This window comes from Rhipicephalus microplus, chromosome 5 (genome assembly GCF_043290135.1).
Source record: "Rhipicephalus microplus isolate Deutch F79 chromosome 5, USDA_Rmic, whole genome shotgun sequence".
NCBI lineage: Eukaryota > Metazoa > Arthropoda > Arachnida > Ixodida > Ixodidae > Rhipicephalus > Rhipicephalus microplus.
This window is the reverse complement of record NC_134704.1, coordinates 129,120,435-129,139,262: the sequence shown is the minus strand read 5'-3', so window position 1 is coordinate 129,139,262 and position 18,828 is coordinate 129,120,435. Positions and strand designations below refer to the sequence as shown.

At 46.6% G+C, this 18,828-nt stretch overlaps 1 protein-coding gene across 1 annotated transcript in view; it reads left to right on the top strand.

Moving 5' to 3' along the window:
- Positions 1 to 18,828, top strand: part of LOC142817375 (Golgi-associated plant pathogenesis-related protein 1-like) — an 87,703-nt gene that overhangs the window by 32,994 nt on the left and 35,881 nt on the right. Inside the window, exon 3 of the mRNA XM_075894402.1 lies at positions 16,834 to 16,971. Coding sequence (XP_075750517.1) covers positions 16,834 to 16,971 — 138 coding nt within the window. The remainder of the gene's footprint in view (positions 1 to 16,833; positions 16,972 to 18,828) is intronic.

Genomic DNA, 18,828 nt, shown 5'->3' with positions numbered 1-18,828 from the left:
TATAGGGGTTGCTCCTTTCAGAGAGCAATTGCATTGCCACTCCCATTACTCTCCTAAAAGGAGTAACTGCAGAGGGAGGAACCGTTGCTCTCCTTTCAGTTCCTCCTTCGGGGGATGAACAGTTACTCCCTCCAGTTCCTCCCTGCAGACCAACAGTTACTCCCACCAGTTGCTCCCTGCCGACCAACCATTACTCCCACCAGTTGCTCTTCTAAGAGCAACAGTTACTCTTTACCGTTCCTTCCACGTGTTCGCAGTTACTCTCTGAAAACCAACTGCACATGCTTCCAGTTACTCCTTGGGGAAATGAGTATTTATCTCGAGTATGCTTGTCACACGCTTAACACATGGCGAGAGCTCCTTGGAAGAGCACTGCTTGGGTGCTTCTAACACAAAAAGTGGACAATATTGAAAGGAAAATAAATGCTTTATTGTTCTTTTTATGAGGCGACGTGTGACCACACGTAAAAGTAGACTTCGCCACACCACAGCCAGCACTAAACAAACACCATAATACATCAAAGGTTTTCTGCGTCATCCGTGGAAAAACAATCTTGAATTTCTAGCATAGGGCAGTCTGTGTCATCATTGGTGAGAGAAGGGCAACTTCTCCAATTCTGAAGAACTCAAGTTTCGCAGCTGGTGTTTCCATCAGGCTAGCGCAGCAGAACGTCACCGCAGGCATATGTGAAGCATCTCATTGCTGCAAGAAAAAAAATAGAAGTGTGAGGTTAAACATGCCAGAATCAATTCATAACAATGAGTCACACACACTGCAGCAGTGCTTACATTCTAGGATGTCTACTGCAAAACTAAATGTGAAAAAAAGGAAGGTTCGGCCAAACGTTACTTGGCAAGCCATATAAATGCTGATGTGGTAGACGCTCTTCACATGATGTCTCAGACAGCAATATTCTGGAAGAAAATGTGCAGCACCTCAACAAGGCATATTTGTAGCAGTTAAAGATACCCTTAGGTACAGTTAACTTGTTTCGTATACACAGCTGAGTGACATTTCTATGAGCCCATTCACCAATGGGCATTCTAAATGAGGTCATGTGTGTGGCAAATAACCCGTACTGTCCGCTCATGTTAAAATACTTATTTAGCTCGTGCACATAGTTGCTCTCGATTCTACTGTTCTATCATACGCTGCTGCGTCTTGAATTGTGCAATACCTGTAGGCACAAGCCAAGCATGCAAAGCCTGCTTGAAAGCAACCATTTGCAGAGGCTACATGATAATCTTCAGTATATTTCTTTGTACCTGACGCAAACGGCTGGACAAAACTATAGACAAATAAATGTAGACCGTGCTACCTTCAAAAAATGCTTTGAATTTAGAAAACTAGGGTGCATTCGTTCACTCGGTTGATGAGTCACAGCCACGAGATATGTAAACGAAGCAATATATCTTAAGGCATGCACAGATATTCTGATTCTTTGTTTGACAGTGTCACAGATAGCTTGCCAATACATATATATTTGAGAGCAACAAGATGTGAAGCTTTCATTAGTTCAACGTCTTGTTGGTTCACAGCCAAACAGGTTACTGCTTGTTAGACAAATTGGAACAAACACACCATGGTTCCCAAAAAAAAAGCATTATTAGAAGTTAGCTCCCGGTGTGAATGTCTGCCTCTTTATTTTGTACTGCCTTCTACATGTGCCACAAAGACATTTGTTGAGGATGTGCTACCAGTCAAGCCAAGATTGCATACTTGGTCAATGTGATGGAAATACAAACATTAGAAACACTGCCACCTCTAGTAAGAGCATAACACTTCAGTATCTTGGACTAGCAAAGAGGTGCACAAGAAAGTTAAGCCCACTCTTGCGGAACTTTGAACGCGAATATTTCAGAGTGTGGGAGGTCAACATGCTGTGGCACTTTTAAACCCACGAAACATCTGCAGAAAACAGGGTAAAGGCAAGTCAAGAAACGCTGTTATGAAGGCCTGCGCATGGACAGCTTTGTGAATCTAGGCCCAAGTGTTATGCTTTGTGCAAGCCAAAATCCATGTAAATAGGGAAAGCATACTTTTAGGAGTACCAGCATAAACGAATCTTGGCAGTTGGCTTTTTAGTACAAACAGCAATCCCTGCAATGAAAACATAAACATTTTATCTTAACGGTAACAGTGTGAGCACACACACGGGCCAGCGGAGCCATGTCGAATTGTCAGTGCCAGTGTAACCATGTGGCATAATGAACTATTCTCTGGCCAACACATGCACAGTTTGCCCCTAAAAAGCGATGCTTTCATATACGTAGTACAAAAAGTCTGCACTTACCAAAATTCACTTGCTTTCTGTACTTTAGCATCGTTAGGAACATCTTTATCTGCAGTATAACCAAATTTGTGTCATATCCCTGAAAAAAAAGTAAGAGACATGCATCAAATATTGTTTCATTTGGTAGCAGTGAAGTCAGGTTAAGAACAGCCAAGTGGGAATCAGCCTAATTATGTGCATGCGGCAAATCCCAAACGGCGTTATTGAGGTTGTCGAAATTTTCGTCGATTGGTATTAACGTCGATATGTGACTTCAACGACATGCCAAGTTTTCACAGCGCATAAAGATTTCATGATGCAGAATAATGACAGCGCTAACGAGAACACACAGCATTTATGATTGTCTTTTACAATATTCAGTTTTGCTAAGGTTTTGTATCACTAAAGAAATCTGAAAGATTTGGGTCATTCCTCCTCCAATTGTTCTGTCAATATGTAAACTGCTCGCTTGATGGTGCACTTATAGAATAGTACGTTCAGCGCAGAGGTGAAGCAAGTGACGCAGTGATGTGGGCAGATTTTTTTTTTTTAGGCGTGCGGGGAGGGGAGGGGGGGGGGTCCGCTTATCTGAATAGGCCGGGCAAGCGAATATGGTCGTCAATTTGGGCTCCCTACGCCCGGCCTAAAAAAATTCTGTGCGCAACCGCCTGGCTATGCCAGTGAAGTGATGCGACAATGATTTGTTCACTTACTGATGTACATACACTTTACATCTCTAAAAAATGCGGCCCAAGGCCCCAACACTCAGCCGTTAACATTACATAAAGCCAATGGTAGAAAAGTGCCAGTATGAATGCAGCTACAACCCCGCCCCAATGTTTTTTTCAAGCGAGGTAGTGTTGCGGAAATGAACTTTTAACTGCAAAAGTACACTGGCACTGCAGTGGTGACAGGGGAAGCAAGAGGGTATGCAGGCGGTAATAGAGGTAATTTAGTCCGATACGGCTAGCAATGGATACGGTGAATAACAGCAAATCATTTCTCTTTCAATAGCGCAACCACTCAACAATGTATTGTAAGAGCATTAAATGTTGCTGGAAATGCCACTCACCCGCACGCTGATGCATGCACAGTCCTTTGTCCGACGAGCGAACAGGCTTGCAGATAGCTGAAGACGTGTTTACGATGTGTTTGTTCCACCCAGCAGCAAAATCCACAACTACTTCGCGCTCCATAAAGATAAATATACACTAACCTTCATCACGAATAAGTAGAAACGCAAATCTGCGACACACACACACGATCAAAACATAGCTCACAAGTTCGCACGTCCATGTGCTCGCCAACCACAGACCATATGAAAATGTGTAAGTAGTGCGAACGCGAACCTAGTTGCGCCGAGAAAAAAAAAAGTCGAGCAGTGGCAGCTCAGGCGTCAGCGCAATTATTTCAGTGTGTTTTCCTAATACAATTATAAAAAAAACTGAGGTACACTAAAACTCATAAATAAGCATAAAAATTTGAGTGTAATTTTTATTGAGTGCTAGTCAACATAAACACTGAATAAAAATTACTTTGTAACTTACATCGTTTGCTACGCTAGCGCCACACTTCTCGTGCGGGCGCAGATGGCGCAGATTTGTCATTCTGCCCTCAAACTACATGGTGAAGCGTGCTACTAAGTGTATGGCTGATGAGAAGCGCGTCTGGGTCCGCTTTTTTTTTTTTTTTTCTTCTCCGATATATCTGGGCGGGGGGCTCCTTATGCACGTGTTTCGGTGCTTGATCGACTTTGACGCCCTTACTTCGCGGACGAACGGCGTGTCTAGGCTTTTTTTATTGTTGTTTTGCACGTGTTTCGGCGTTCGGTCCGCTTTGACGTGCCAACTCTCCATTCTGCTGCTGCGTGTGTTAGGTATTTGCCGTACTGTATTCTCAGGCCTTCTGTGTTCAGCCAGCACTGCTATCTTATTATCTACGGATGCTAAAATAAATCACTGTTTTGGTTTGGTGAAGCTTGGCACACAGAACAAACAATAATCTGGCCCATGAATATCAATGTGGGCGGTATGCATATTTGTGTGCGGTGTCCTGCCGGGGAGTAACCGTAGCGTGACGAGAGCATTTACAGCGGTTCCTCCTTCCGTTGCTCCCTTACAAACTTAAGATGAATACAGTTGCTCCCCCATTCTCGAACAAGTCGGCCATCTTGTTCCGCTTGGTCTTTTCGGAGAGTAACAGTCGGTCTGAAGGAGTAAAAACAGCCGTTGCTCCCATTTTGGCCATTTTTGGCTTAGAGTGTAGTTACATGACAGGCATGTCATGATTTTCATGTTAGGGTCGGTCGCTTGTGTTCAACATGCAATCATGTCATGCCATACCGATTTTGCAATATTTCATGTGAAGGAAACCTTCGCAAGAAAAGCAAAAACATGAATTCTAAATCATGACATTCATGTCACACATGTCATTTTTTCATATTATGACTAGTCAAATATGCTCGTCAAATAGTCATGTTATGCCATACCAAGTTTGCTATCGATAACATTATCCGAACGGCCAGGAGAGCTAAAAGTCGTAGGTGGATAGATAGATAGATAGATAGATAGATAGATAGATAGATAGATAGATAGATAGATAGATAGATAGATAGATAGATAGATAGATAGATAGATAGATAGATAGATAGATAGATAGATAGATAGATAGATAGATAGATAGATAGATAGATAGATAGATAGATAGATAGATAGATAGATAGATAGATAGATAGATAGATAGATAGATAGATAGATAGATAGATAGATAGATAGATAGATAGATAGATAGATAGATAGATAGATAGATAGATAGATAGATAGATAGATAGATAGATAGATAGATAGATAGATAGATAGATAGATAGATACGCTCACAGTCGCCGAAGTTCGCTAAGAAATGCTTCGCATTTAGAAGGTACGGGGAGCATGTGGGTGGTGCCCCTATTTCAGGACTTCACTGGCTTTAGCGGCCCGCTGCGCCTAGTCTAGGAGCGCTAGTTGCACCCTCAGATCCTCGCTGGCGAGCAAAGCCTCTCACTGCCCCCTTCCGGAACGTTTTGCTGGCTATTCGCTGCGAGTTAATTTCGGTTGGCCTGTTATGACAATCTCACATTATGTAGGTGAGAGTGGGCCTGCCTCCGCACCACGGACAACTATAGCTGTACATCGCAAGGTGAATGGCATGATATGTGTTTGTTTGTATACGGCACCAGTCATAAGGGTTCCGCGCGGTTGTAGCTGTGTCTGGTACACTGCACTTTAGTCGCTCAACCCTTTAGTTTTCAAGGATATCTCGCGGTAAAAAGGGGCTGTCGTCGGAGTGGTAGGCCCCTTGGTTGGTTAAAGCACGAGCTGCGCCATCCGTTCTCCCATTGCCATTGAGTCCTGCGTGACCTTGGCTCCAGGTGATAGCATGGCCCTGCGTTAGGTCCGTTTCTGATAGGTGAATGGTGTTGTGTGGTAGTCCTCCCGTGAAAAAGAGTCTACATGCGACCATGGAATTGGTGAGAATAAGGGACGATCGTCGCAGAGTATCCTTAGCCTTAATAGCAAGCGCGATAGCTGAAGCCTCAGCGTTGTTCGTGGACACAGCTCGTGCCGTAGTGCAAATGAGAAGGCCTTGACCCGGGGCCGCTCCTACGACTGCTAGCGCGTACTTTTTCGTGCCGCATAGGGCGACATCTGTGTACACCGTGTCCGGATTGCTCCCGAATTGCCGCTCTAACTTGCGAGCTCGCAAACTCCTACGACATTTGTGATATCGGGGGCTCATGTTTTTTGGGATAGGGGATACTAGAATCTTTTCCCGTAGCTGTTTAGCCATAGACTCTAGTTTCTTTCCCGCATACTGAGGACGAGCGGGGTAACCTGCACGGCATAGCAATTTTCTCCCAGTAGTGGTTAAGGTAAGCCTCTCCCATTGAGAAATGAGCACCGCTGCGCGAAACTCCTCAAAATGATTGTGTATACCGAGGGCTTCGAGACGTTCTGTGTACGTTCCAAGTGGTAGGCCGAGAGCCACCTTGTAGATGTTCGTATCAACGCATCTAGGGCCTTTAAATCGGTTGTATTGTTTATTGATCTACTGGAAAGGAAGACTATATATTAGCCGACTGAGGACAAAAGCCTGAACCAGCCGGAGCGTCTCACCTTCCTTGAATCCTTTTCGGGGATAGGAGACCGCCAGGAGGCGCCAAGCTGTGAAGACATGTTCACACTGCGCTCCGATTTCTCGAAGCTTTTTTAAGAGCAAGTTCGCCAAGTTCGCAGAAACTCATCTAACAAACTTATAGCCTGCTTTTTGAAGTTCTCCTGATTCTACGGGTACCCAAATCTTGGGCCAGGATCAACTTTACGAGAAAAAAACACTATCGCAGGCAGATTAAATGACCTTGGGGAGACGCTCACCTTAACGACCACAGCCGGCGTCGCGCGTCCCGGAGAGCTCTCCGGCGTGCGGAACACGAGGCTGTTGTGTGTTTATGGGAGCACAGACTAGCAGAAAGCGAACTTTGGACACTTGAATTGCTGCCACGGGACAAGGATCGAAGGTGAGTGATGTTTACCCCATTTTCTTGACCTGTTTTGTTACATGAAAAAAAGCCGGCGGGAAAGCTCTGTCAGCCTAAGCGCTCCGACTCACTTGGCAGGAGTGGCGGTCACTTTTCCTTTATTCTGCCAAGCATGCCTTGCCGGGGCTGATCGCATTTTCTTGCCGTTTGGAAATTGACGAAGCTTATGCCAGCCCTTAACGGGAAAGGGAATGACCAACCGCTGACACAGACGCGAGTGACGTCTCGTCTCGGCAGGCAAAGGAGGACGCACCAGCGTCTGTTGACGCGACTCTCGGAAACGAGACTGGCGACGCGACTTGTTTGGAACGCCACAGATGGACTGAGGCTGCCTGGCATACCGTTTTGTCGCGCAAGCAAAAGAAAGCGATCCGCCCGTCGAAAAACAAAAACGTGAAGCCACGCAGGGTTTCGACGGAAAAAGGTGACGTGGCCCACCTCCTCTACCAAAACAGGACACCAAAATTATTCTGAGGTCGCATAAGGGTCTCTGGGTTAAGAACGTATTGGGAATGGAACTCTCCAGGGCTGTGATAGATCCCTGCCAACAAAGTTTCAATGGCAATGACTTTCTGTTGCGGGTTCACCGAGGATCGAATATTGTATTCCTATCTACGCCAAGCATGGAGGTAGCGAGTAGGCTGCGAGGTATCAGTCAACTGAAGATCAGGGGACAAATCCACGCTTTCAATGCATACGTGGCCGACCCCTAAGGTGTCTTGTGGGGAATTGTACATGGAATACCGGCCGGGACTTCGCAAGATGAACTAATGGAGAACCTACGTGTTCGGACTCAAGGGGTGAGTATTGAGAAAACAAGAAAGTTGGGCTAGTCTCAAACGGCGATTATCACATTCACGGGCAATGTGCTACCGAGGAGCGTATACATCATGGGTGCCGAGTTAATATTCTACCCATACAAGCCAACAGTACAGGTGTGCAGGATATGCCTCCAAACCGGACACCGTACGGACGTCTGTCCAACTCCAAATGTCAATGTATGCCTCAAGTGCGGGGCAAGAGAACCAATCCAAGGACACGACTGCATCCCCAAGTGTGTTATCTGTGACGGTAAACACCCCACAGGAGATAGTCTGTGCAAGAAAAAACTTAAGAACGTCACTCTTCCCAAAAAATTGAGGACAGATCAGCCAAAACACTGGGTAGGCGAACCTAAATGTACCGGCGATGCCAAGTCGCCCGAAGAATTTCCTCCACTGAGGCGGAACATGCTTCGATGGTTCAGCTCGGACCGGCAGGAACAGCGCCAGTCGAAGTCAAGTTCACGATCCCGATCGAGATCCCAGTCAAGGTCGCGATCGAGATCTCGTTCAAGGAGTGACGGATAACATCACACTAACACAGTACCTCAGGCCCCTGGGAAGTCCAGCTTAAAGAACCAACAAAAGCATCGTGGACCTCCGGCTGGAATGGGTTCCTGCCAGGAATCACTAGACGCCCTAGCCGCCGGCCGGACAAACATAAATCAGGTGAGCTTTGGGGGGGCAGTGTCTTCCAATACTCTTACAACAGCAAATCCACAATTTAAGAAATATTCGAAGAAAATAAGAGATTGACTCAAGAGGTCAAAAAGCTAAAAAAACAAATGTCCGAAGAGCGAAATAACTTACAGGCAGCTATATCTTCATTAGAGAGACGGCTAGAGGCTAAACTACGACCACAAGACCCGACAGGAATAGCTGGAGGATGTAGTCAGAAAAGGACATATCAGCAGTCAATAAAACCCACTCTTTCGGGGGGCAGTGCGGCGTCGGCTGAAGTTGAGGAAGAGTTGGAGTACGCAGGTACAACAACCCCTACCCCAAGCACGACAGTAAATAAAGACGACCAAATAACGCAGCAAAAACAGGCGCAGTTAGACAAAAACAGGGAAGGTATAGTTAACGTTAAAAAACTGCTAGTCGATTTCATGACTGAGATAAAATCTTTCGTCGGCCAGATACTAAAAACTCAAAGGCAGTACGTGAGTGACGCTGCGAGCAGCTTGCAAAGGGCGATAAACAAGCGCTCTCGCTCAACCTCCGCTAGAAATCGCAAACAATCAAGGGAATCGCGACGACGCGGAAGCACCCATACATCATGGCCAAAAATAACTAGAGAAGTCTGGAACAATTAGAGATCTGGCAGTGGACTTGCCGACCTTTTCGCAAACGCACCGCAGCACTCCAGAGTTATATCTATGTGGCACCAATTGAGCCCGACGTCATATGCTTGCAAGAAATTGCGGCCAGAATAGTGAAGCTTCGGGTTTATTATGTTTTCAGAACCCAAATTATCTCCACGTAGCGACGCTGGTGAGCAAGATGATTGCGGCAACAAATGAGTACATAGGAACGCTTCCGATCAATCACCAAATTATCAGTTGTTTCCCCCAAAAGAGAGGCAAAGTGAAGACTATAATAGTGAACCTATACCATCCTCCAAAATACAAAGGTGAAGAGTTCAATGAGCTCCTTACTGAGACGGTTAAAATCGTAGGCAACAAGGACAGCCTATTGGTTTTGGGTGATTTTAACCCACCCAGCACCACATAGGGTTACCCAAAAGGCTCGTCGAAGGGAACACGTCTCGAGCATGCTGCCTCTAGGTTGGGCCTGAGTTTAATAACTCTCCCGATCGTGCCCACGAGAGTGGGCAACACCGCATGTAGAGACACGTTCCCGGACCTCACTTTCACCTTCAACCTCAAAGACGCATCTTGGACAAACCTGGAGGAAAATCTAAGAAGCGACCGTTACAACATAGGCGTCTCCATATCGGCTTCCAAACTGCGCAGATTGATACGCGACGCGGCGATCACTGATTGGACTCAGTTCAGGAAACGAGATCCTCCACCCGACTCTGTACCGGACTCAATAGGGGCATGGTGGGAGTATATCATGTCGGTACACGCAATCACTACGAAGAAAATAGCCAGAACCGTAGAGACGCCAGCAGTAGACAGCCGTGTGCTACACCTAAGGGAGAGCAGGCATAGCCTACTAAAGCGTTGGAAACGTCAACACCTGAATAGGGCACTACTGCGTAGGATCGCTGGTCTTGCAGAGGAAGCACACGACTATGCAAGCAAATTGGCTACCGAGGGATGAGTCAAGTTCTGCAGTTCGCTTCAGAACACACTGAGCACCGCGAAAACTTGGTCCACCCTAAGAAATATTCTTGATCTAGACAAGTCCAAATCGACAACAAGCAGAAAACTGCCGAAAATCGCAGAAACATTTCCGGACACGGACGACGACCTCGTGGAAGCCCTCAAGGAGAGATATAGTGGCGATACTCCACAGTGATTCGGCAAATCAAATGAGTTACAGTGTAGCTAGAAATGAAAAACTACACGGGCTGATAACAAAGGAGGAGGTCTTTGCGGCAGCCCAGGCAGCCAAGAGGAGAAAAGCCCCCGGTGAAGACCAAATTACGAATACGATAATAAGAAACCTTAGCGACAAAGCCATCGAGAGCCTGACAAAACAATTCAATGAACACTATTGGCTCAAAAAGAAGGTTCCTGCAGAATGAAAAACCACCAAATTTATAACCATTTCGAAACCCGGAAAAAGCCTCCCTGCAGACGCTCAGACCTATATCATTTACGTCATGTATGGGGAAGCTTTTCGAACGGGTCGTTCACACCAGACTTCAGAATTCCATAGAAGACAGGGAGTGTTTCCGGCCACCATGCTGGGCTTCCGCAGTGGTCTCTCAACACAGGACGCTTTCCTCCTGATACAAGAAGAGGTCCTCAAAGGCGTTCCCAAAGGTGGAGAGCATTTGCTGCTTACTCTGGACATAAAGGGAGCTTTTGACAATATCTCTCATGAAGCTATACTCTCAGAGCTAAATATAATTAGTTGCGGGGAAAAGATATATACCTATATAAAAGATTTTTTCACCGATCGGGAGGTGACAATTGGTATCTCAAGCGTTAGGTCTGAGCCATTTCGAATGCCAAACAACGGAACGCCTCAAGGAGCCATACTATCTCCTCTGTTGTTAATATCGCCATGCGTCGACTCGCTCAGGCCTTGGATTGTGCACCACAGCTAGGTTATACCCTCCACGCGGACGACATTACTCTGTGGGCCACACGGGGGTCCCTGGCCAGCAAAGAGCAGACTCTGCAAGAGGCGGCACTGGCTGTCGAAAACTTTGCCAGAAACACTGGTCTCAGATGCGCACCCGAAAAATCGGAGGTGATCAGAATACACAGCAAACGCTACAAAAGTAATGGAAGAATAGAAATTGAAATGAAAAGCAGGAAGTTAAAGAAGTCACCGTCACCCGGATCCTGGGTTTCTGGGTTCAAAGCAATGGTAGAGAAAATCACACTCGTTCTTCTCAAATCGGCAACTAAACAAGTGGCTACAACGATTCAGAGGATCACCTTCCACAAAAAAGGCATGAAGGAAAGTGAGACTATCCGTTTAGTGCAGGTGCTCGTAATGAGCAAACTGACATACAGCTTGCCATTCCACACGCTGAACAAGAGTGAGGAAGAGCAAGTAGATTCTATCATCAGATGGGCTTACAAGACAGCATTAGGCTTATCGATAAGCACTCCGACACACAGGCTTCTGGAGATCGGCCTGCATAACACGTACGCTGAACTGAAAGCAGCAACATTGATCTCTCAGCGCTACCGCCTCAGCCAGACGAAGTCGGGAAGAGAGATACTGATGAGGGCGGGTATACCACCGCAACCCCGAAACTTGGACGAGGAGCTGGTAGACGTACCGGACCCAGTCAGACGACATATTTCAATCGACCCTATCCCTAGGAACATGACCAAGGAGCGGCATCACGAAGTGCGAGAGGGGCGTGTAAAATGGATCAGAAAATAAGTCAGAGGCAATGAGAACGTGCTATACGTTGACGTTTCCAGGTATAACTGGAAGCGCTGCGTCATCACAATGATAAGCAGCGACACGAAAAGCATAGCGTCCAGCGCATCACTGTACACTACATCGATCACCAAGGCCGAGTGTTTCGCCATCGCATTGGCGATTAAAAGTCGAGAGTGCAACGACGTCTAGACGTGCATCACTATACTCTCAGATTCGCAAGACGCGTGCCACCCATTCACGAAAGGCCACCTCCCATTAAACATTTGCAAATTTTTAGGCGACGAATGGAGCAACATTTATAGGTTGGTCTGGTGCCCGGGACATGCAGGCGTAGAGGGTAACGAGAGGGCGGAAGCTCTAGCTCGAGCACTCACGAACCTAGCGGAGCAGCAGCCTTTTTCGCTGTTACCACCACCCAGCCACAACGGTTTTCGCGAGGAGGAGGAAAACGACCCGGCTCGGATGGCTCCGGGAGAGCATCTTGCTCATTAGCGATGCACGTGGCAGAAATATGACACCCCCCACAAATATCTTAAAGGGTAAGAAACCAAAGACCTGCGTAAAATTCGTACGGGAGTTTATCCAAATTTATTACGACTGCACAAAATTCATCCAACTTTGTATGGGCGTGATTGTCCGTGGTGTCGCGACTCGCCACCGACCCTTTACCATATCTCATGGAGTTGTACTAAACGGCCAAATGAACTCCATCGCTTACAGCGTATGTATAGAATGGAAAACTCTTTGGAGCAGTGGCAGGCACTCCTCGCAATCTCGGACCCGGAGGTGCAACTAGCACTCCTGAACCACGTCCGGCAGGCGGCGCAAGCCAGTGGAGCCTTGCACATAGGGCCCCACCCATCTAGCTCCTAAACCCCTTCTTTTTTCAACCCAATAAAGTTATTTCGCTCCTCTCTTTGCGGGGATAAGTGACTCTATAAATCATACGGGAGATCTGCTTCACCATTGTTCTGAGAGTTTTGATTTTGTGGTTGACTCGCTTGTTGCTTTCTAGACACAGCCCGAGGAGTCACATTTTCTGTACCGCTTTTATTTTGGGGTTCTAGAAAGAGGTTGACCGGTTCGTGAATGCGGTGGCCTCTGCCTCGGATTCTAATAAATTAGCATTTATCGGGAGCACAGCTCATTCCGCTCTGATAAGCGAAGTCGTCAACAGCGGTCACTGCGTCTTGTAGGATTTGCTCTTTTTGTCCCAAAGGACCACTGTTGGCCCTTAGGGTAATATCATTCGCATAGAACGCATACCCTATCCCTGAAACGCCATGTAGTCTTCTTGGTAAACGTCTCATACCGATGTTGAAGAGAAGAGGGGATGGTATCGCCTTTTGTGGTGTGCCTTTATTGGGCATAAGAAACGGATCTGAGTGTGTATTGTCTAGGTCTATTGTAGCGGTGTGATAGGTTAGGAAAGAGCGAACGTAGTCATATATATTTTGCCCACAACCGACGTCATTTAGCTCAGATAATATGAGCTCATGGGAAATAGTGTCAAATGCGCTTTTCAAATCAAGGGCTATGACGAGATGTTCTGCACCAACCGTGGTATTGCAGAGTACCTCATCCCGAAGTAGAAGGAAGACGTCCTGTGTTGACAAATGTTGACGCAATCCCAACATGCTAGTTGGAAAAAGGTTCCGATCTTCAATGTTAGTCGTGAGACGTGTGTGAATCACCTTTTAGAGTAATTTGCTAAAACAGGATGTTGATAATATTGGTCTTAAGCTTTGTACGCCGGGTATTTTTCCTGGCATCGGAATAAGAATAATTTTGCCTTCCTTTCAATGTTGTGGAACCACGCCCATCTCCCATACCTGTTATTATGTGGTTCTTAAAAGGAAAAGAAAAAAAAGTGAGCCCCGTAACGATGTGTATCAGGTGCGACACCTCAACAGTAGCTCACAAGGGATGGGGGTAAGGATCGATTAAAAGGATAGGGTTAAAAGGTATATATAGAGAGAGAGTGGAAGGAGAGAGCGAGGCGCAGGGATATCGAGCGAGGAAAGTAAGAAGATAGGAAAGACGGAAACGGTCGCAGGAGTCCGAGGACGGCGCACCACTCGACTGGAGCACTTCTCAGCGTCAGGAGATGGTGCTGGGGTAATCCAGTCGGCCAGAGCAACGTTGTGGTCGTCATCGGGGACATGTGTCCAGAGATAGCGTAGGACCAGCCCAGTCGACCAGAGCTGCACTGTCGTCGGAGATCGTGAGAGCACAACCAGTCCGCACTGAATACAGCGAGCAAGTCCCCCATACCTCTTCATTAAAATACCGAGTAAGCTGTTCCAGGAGTTTGTCGCTCAGATTTCCAATCATTGCGTTCGTTAGCTGGTCAGGTCTAGGGGCAGTATTGCGCTTTGCTGCTTGCGCGGCCGCAAATAGTTCTGCCTTGGTGATCGGTACGCCGAGCACTGCGTTTTCTCGGGCTTGGTATGCTAAAGTGGTGACCGCGCCTATGTACTTGTCTCGGAGCTTAGTGAGGAGGGCGTCATCTGTTCCTGGAAATTCCCCGGTTAGCTTCTTATGAGTTCGGTTTTCTGCCGTTTTGGTTTTACCAGGTTCCATTATGCTGCGCAGTATCGCGCATGTGTTGGAGGTGTGTAATGTTTTTCGGAGTGAGTCGCGAAAATTCACCCAGCTTACCATCTGCAACTGCTGCGCGTAAGCGTTTGCCCGTTCAGATATCTCAGCTATTCGATGAAGCGATTTTGTATTGAGTCACTGTTGTTTCCATCGCTTAGTCAACCCTCTCCTGGATTTCCACATATGTGTCAGACGGATATCGACTACTGTGGTTTCCGCTGTGAGCGCAACCCGTTTATAAGTTGCTTTGTGAGCCTCTCGTATGTGCATTGCCCAATATTCAGCGCTATTTGGTGAAATTTCGGGCAGTTAGACTTTACGATAAGTTACCCAATCTATTAGTACAACATGGCCATGAGATTGCCGAATTTCGAGAGTGCCGAATATCGACGCGCTCAAGATATAATGGTCAATGCCGAGATTCTCTTCTATGTTGCTCCAGAACACCTCGTCAACATCATTTATGAATGCAAGATCAGGAAATGTGTCTTCGCTGACGCTGTTACCTAATCTTGTCGGGTGTGGCGGGAGTAGGAGAAGTTTGAGCCTGTGGGAATCAGCAATTCACTCGAGTTCCCGGCCTTCCGGGGTATCGGTTCGGTACCCCCCGGTAGTGTGAGGGGCATTGAAGTCCCCTTGAAGCAGTAGTCGATCCTGGATGCTGGAATTACTCTTGGCATACCGAATGAGGGCGTCCAAATTGGCCCTCTTTTCTTTAGGTGAGCTATACACGTTCGTGATTATGGTTTTGGCTTTACTACGATTGTGCGGTAGTATAATTATGATTTGGTGGGTAATGATGCTAGTTACCAAATAATCTATACTAGTCGCTATTTACTTAAGAACCAACGTGGCGACTTTAGGGTAGTCTGGATTTGATGCCGTGTAGTAGCCACTCAATTTGACTGACTTATTACCAACCTCTTGTAGACAAATGACATCTGGTTTGACTGGCGCCGTATTAAGCAATTGTTGTAGAGCGGCCGCCCGTCTGTGGAAGGTGCGGCGATTCCATTGCAAATTTCGAGATATTCAGGGTGCGCTCATGTTTTACTCGCCATGGATAGTGCTATCGCTGTCTCAGGTTGGGAGTTGTTTTGGACGACGGATAGGCGGAGCACCCGGGCTTCTTTTAGGTCGTTAGTGCCTCGAGCAAGTAGCGGAGGCGAACGAGCACATCGAAGCACGTCAGACACGAGCGCCATCTGGCAGTTATTTTCAAAAACGAAGGCGTGCGTGCCCGCGGAGGAAGATGCGCCCTTGTTTCGGAGGGGATAAAGGGTCGAACGCAAAGCGACGGGCAGGTGCCACCAATGTGTCGTCTAAACAAAGCTTTGGAAGCACTTACCTTTTTGAGGATTGTGTTGCACTGTCAGCGCAGCGTGATAAACACTACGGTCTTAAGAATTACTTGTGTCTGCCTTCTCTAGTATAAAGACACACCTACGAAACATCGACGTGTTGTTATGGTGCCTCAGATATGCACAATAGTTGTTTTCTAATTGACAATTGGAAAAGTATGAATGCTGAACCTTGAGCAATATTGGTGGGCCTTGCGGATAGGTTTGGCCGTTTGGTGCCGTTTGAAGTATCGGTAAAGGTGGAGAAACAGACAAATGTACAGACAGACAGACAGACAGACAGACAGACAGACAGACAGACAGACAGACAGACAGACAGACAGACAGACAGGCAGGCAGGCAGACAGACAGAAAACAGACAGAAAGGTGGACGGACGGACGGACGGACGGACGGACGGACGGACGGACGGACGGACAGAGGGACAGACAGACCAAAATTTTTTGTCGAAGGTCACGAAGAAAGATCGCCTCTAAAAAGTTCCGGTCACTTACAGCAGTGGTTGGTGCCAGTCGATGCGTAAGAACTTAAGGAAGCCATGGCAATTGTCGACATTGGCCACCCACACAAAGTTTTACAATGGAGCTGAAAAATTCGTGGAGCACATGCGGACACGACACTTTTTGTCGGCGCCACCTAGCGTCTCCGCCTTTAGGAGCCGAACGCGATAGCAATACTACTCAGCGATAGCAATATCCGGTTTCTATAATGGGTACTTCAAACACATAGTGCATGAAACACTGACCCTGGTTTGGCCCCCCTCGGACCCAATTTTATCATTTTATTTTTTCATCATTTATTTTATTTGCATCATTCTCCATTTTTCGGTCACGCATATGATGACAATTTCTCGCTCACAACCAATGACGCCGATGCCGGAATTTCTGCGAAAGGAGGTCTTCGAAGCCATGGCGTTAATACATTCTGAGGGGACGCTGAGGGTTCTTCGCTCATCATATTGACTAAGCATCCCCGTTACTTCCACACTGCAGCAACAAGTTTGTGAGAGGAAGCAGAGCTGTATATCTACTTCAAGGTATTTACCACTGCTAAGTCCGTAGTTAACAAGTGAAAAAATACAAAAAGCAATAAATCGTTTCCGATCAATGCTTCTGCCCGTACAAGCAACATGTACCTTTTTCACTTTCATCTTTCTTGCTAGCAGTGTCCCGTGTCCGGACGCCACTCCTTATACGAAGGGCAATTTACCAAGGAAATGCGTGCCATGCAACACGGAATTTTACGACGCCACAACCATTACCGCCACCTGCATGGAGTGCCCCTTCTAAAAAATGACGAAAAGGTGAGCATCGCTAGCTTACTACCGACTAGCCTAAAGAGAACCTGTAGCAGTTCTTGGTAGCTTGAAAGTAGCCAATGGATACGTTGAAGGTTAATTTAACCTGTATAATAGTGTCCTTCAAGATATTTTGAGAATAGAGTCCATGAATCTCATGGCTGTACTGCGTGAACTAGGAACGAAAACAAGAGGTCAAAAGGTTCGTATCTACCAGCGTAATAAATAACGGCACATAGTTACTGATTACAAGTTCCTTATCCCAGTTCTTTATTCTAAAAGGAGACACGCGTTGAAACTTCTGCCCGATAAAATTTGGTCAGCGTTGCTACATCCGGAAAAAAGATTTTACTCTATCTAGCGATGCAAGAGTACCACGGTTGCGTAGTTCTGCCTGTAGCAAGTCGTCATTATGGCTAAAAACGCTCAAGAGAGCTAAAGGTCAATCTTCCCAGTTTTATAAAGAATATAGACCACTGACTCATGATGAAGAGCCATGGGAAGTGTTAGCGGTCATGCGCAGGCGTCCACGTGACTTCTCTTATGTTGGCGCTTTATTCCCTCTGCCAAAACACCCCTGCTTGCTGTCGAAAAACTATTTTGTTTAACCTTATGGACGCGTCACGTCTGTATGTAGCATAAATACTGAAGGGTTCTTTTCTTCTCTATTGATACTTGCATATAGCTTTTGTCAATCTTATTAAAATTCTTTTCACCGATTTAGATTTGTCAGGCAAGTGCTACCCCCTTACTTAGCGTACATTCTCACAGAGGTCCATTTCCCAATAGGTCTATAACGCCTATTCGAAATTTCTCTACAAGCCCGCAAGCACACACCACACTTTTGCAGCTCCCAAGAAAGCTCGCTCATTTCTAATGCAGAGGGCCGCGGTGAAGACGTTTTGCTATTATGGCAGCACAGCGCAGCGCTGACGCTCTCGATCGAGAAACAGCTTCCGTGCCCTTGCACGCGCCTCTCCCGCGCTTGACCAGAATCCTTCGGCCGCGCAGTGATGTAAAGTTATACTCGTGTGACGTTACGTAGCACTGACTTTATTGATTGCTCTACCGCGCTACGCCTTTGCCTTGCGGTGATTCTTTTAATGCGAGGCATTTCTTAGCAAACTTCGGTGACTTTAAGTGTATCTATCTATCTATCTATCTATCTATCTATCTACCTATCTATCTATCTATCTATCTATCTATCTAGCCGCTTACGTGTGCGTGTTCTCGTGGTCACCCCCTTGGCGTGAACCAAAATTAGCAAGGAAGAGTAAGATGGTTTGACGAATAGGACGCGCTTGTCAAGACATAAATAATATAACAATCCCATCGCGTACGTCGGTAAACACTTCCCACCAGGCAGTGGCACAAACCCAAGGGCGGGTATGCGAGTATGTGCCACAGGCGATTGACACTTGGTACCTACTCCGCAACGACGAGAACAAGAATGGGCAATTTTAACGCATGATCGTTAAGAAATGCCCGACATAGGTAGCGTCGACACGACGAATGCAAAGAATAAATGTCAGGGTTCTAGCTGGAATCAAACCAAACCAATGTGCGTGGCAATGAATCATTTTACCGCAGAGCTACGCCACGTCTTGGAACTACTTTTCAAATAGGCGCTAATCTTCATGAAACGGTAATAGTGGTTGCAGTGCTGCCTGCCCAATTTTAAAAATATTACATATGTACTGCTTTGATACAGCCGTTATGTCGGGTTTACGCCAATTTTGGTTGGGTGTCATGTGATTTATGTAGCAGTGTTCAAGGCCTGCATCTTCGCGGGCATCAGCGCATCATATCAGCTTCTAGTCTTGCTAACGCGCATGTTACAGTTGGCATCGTTGCGCAAGTGCA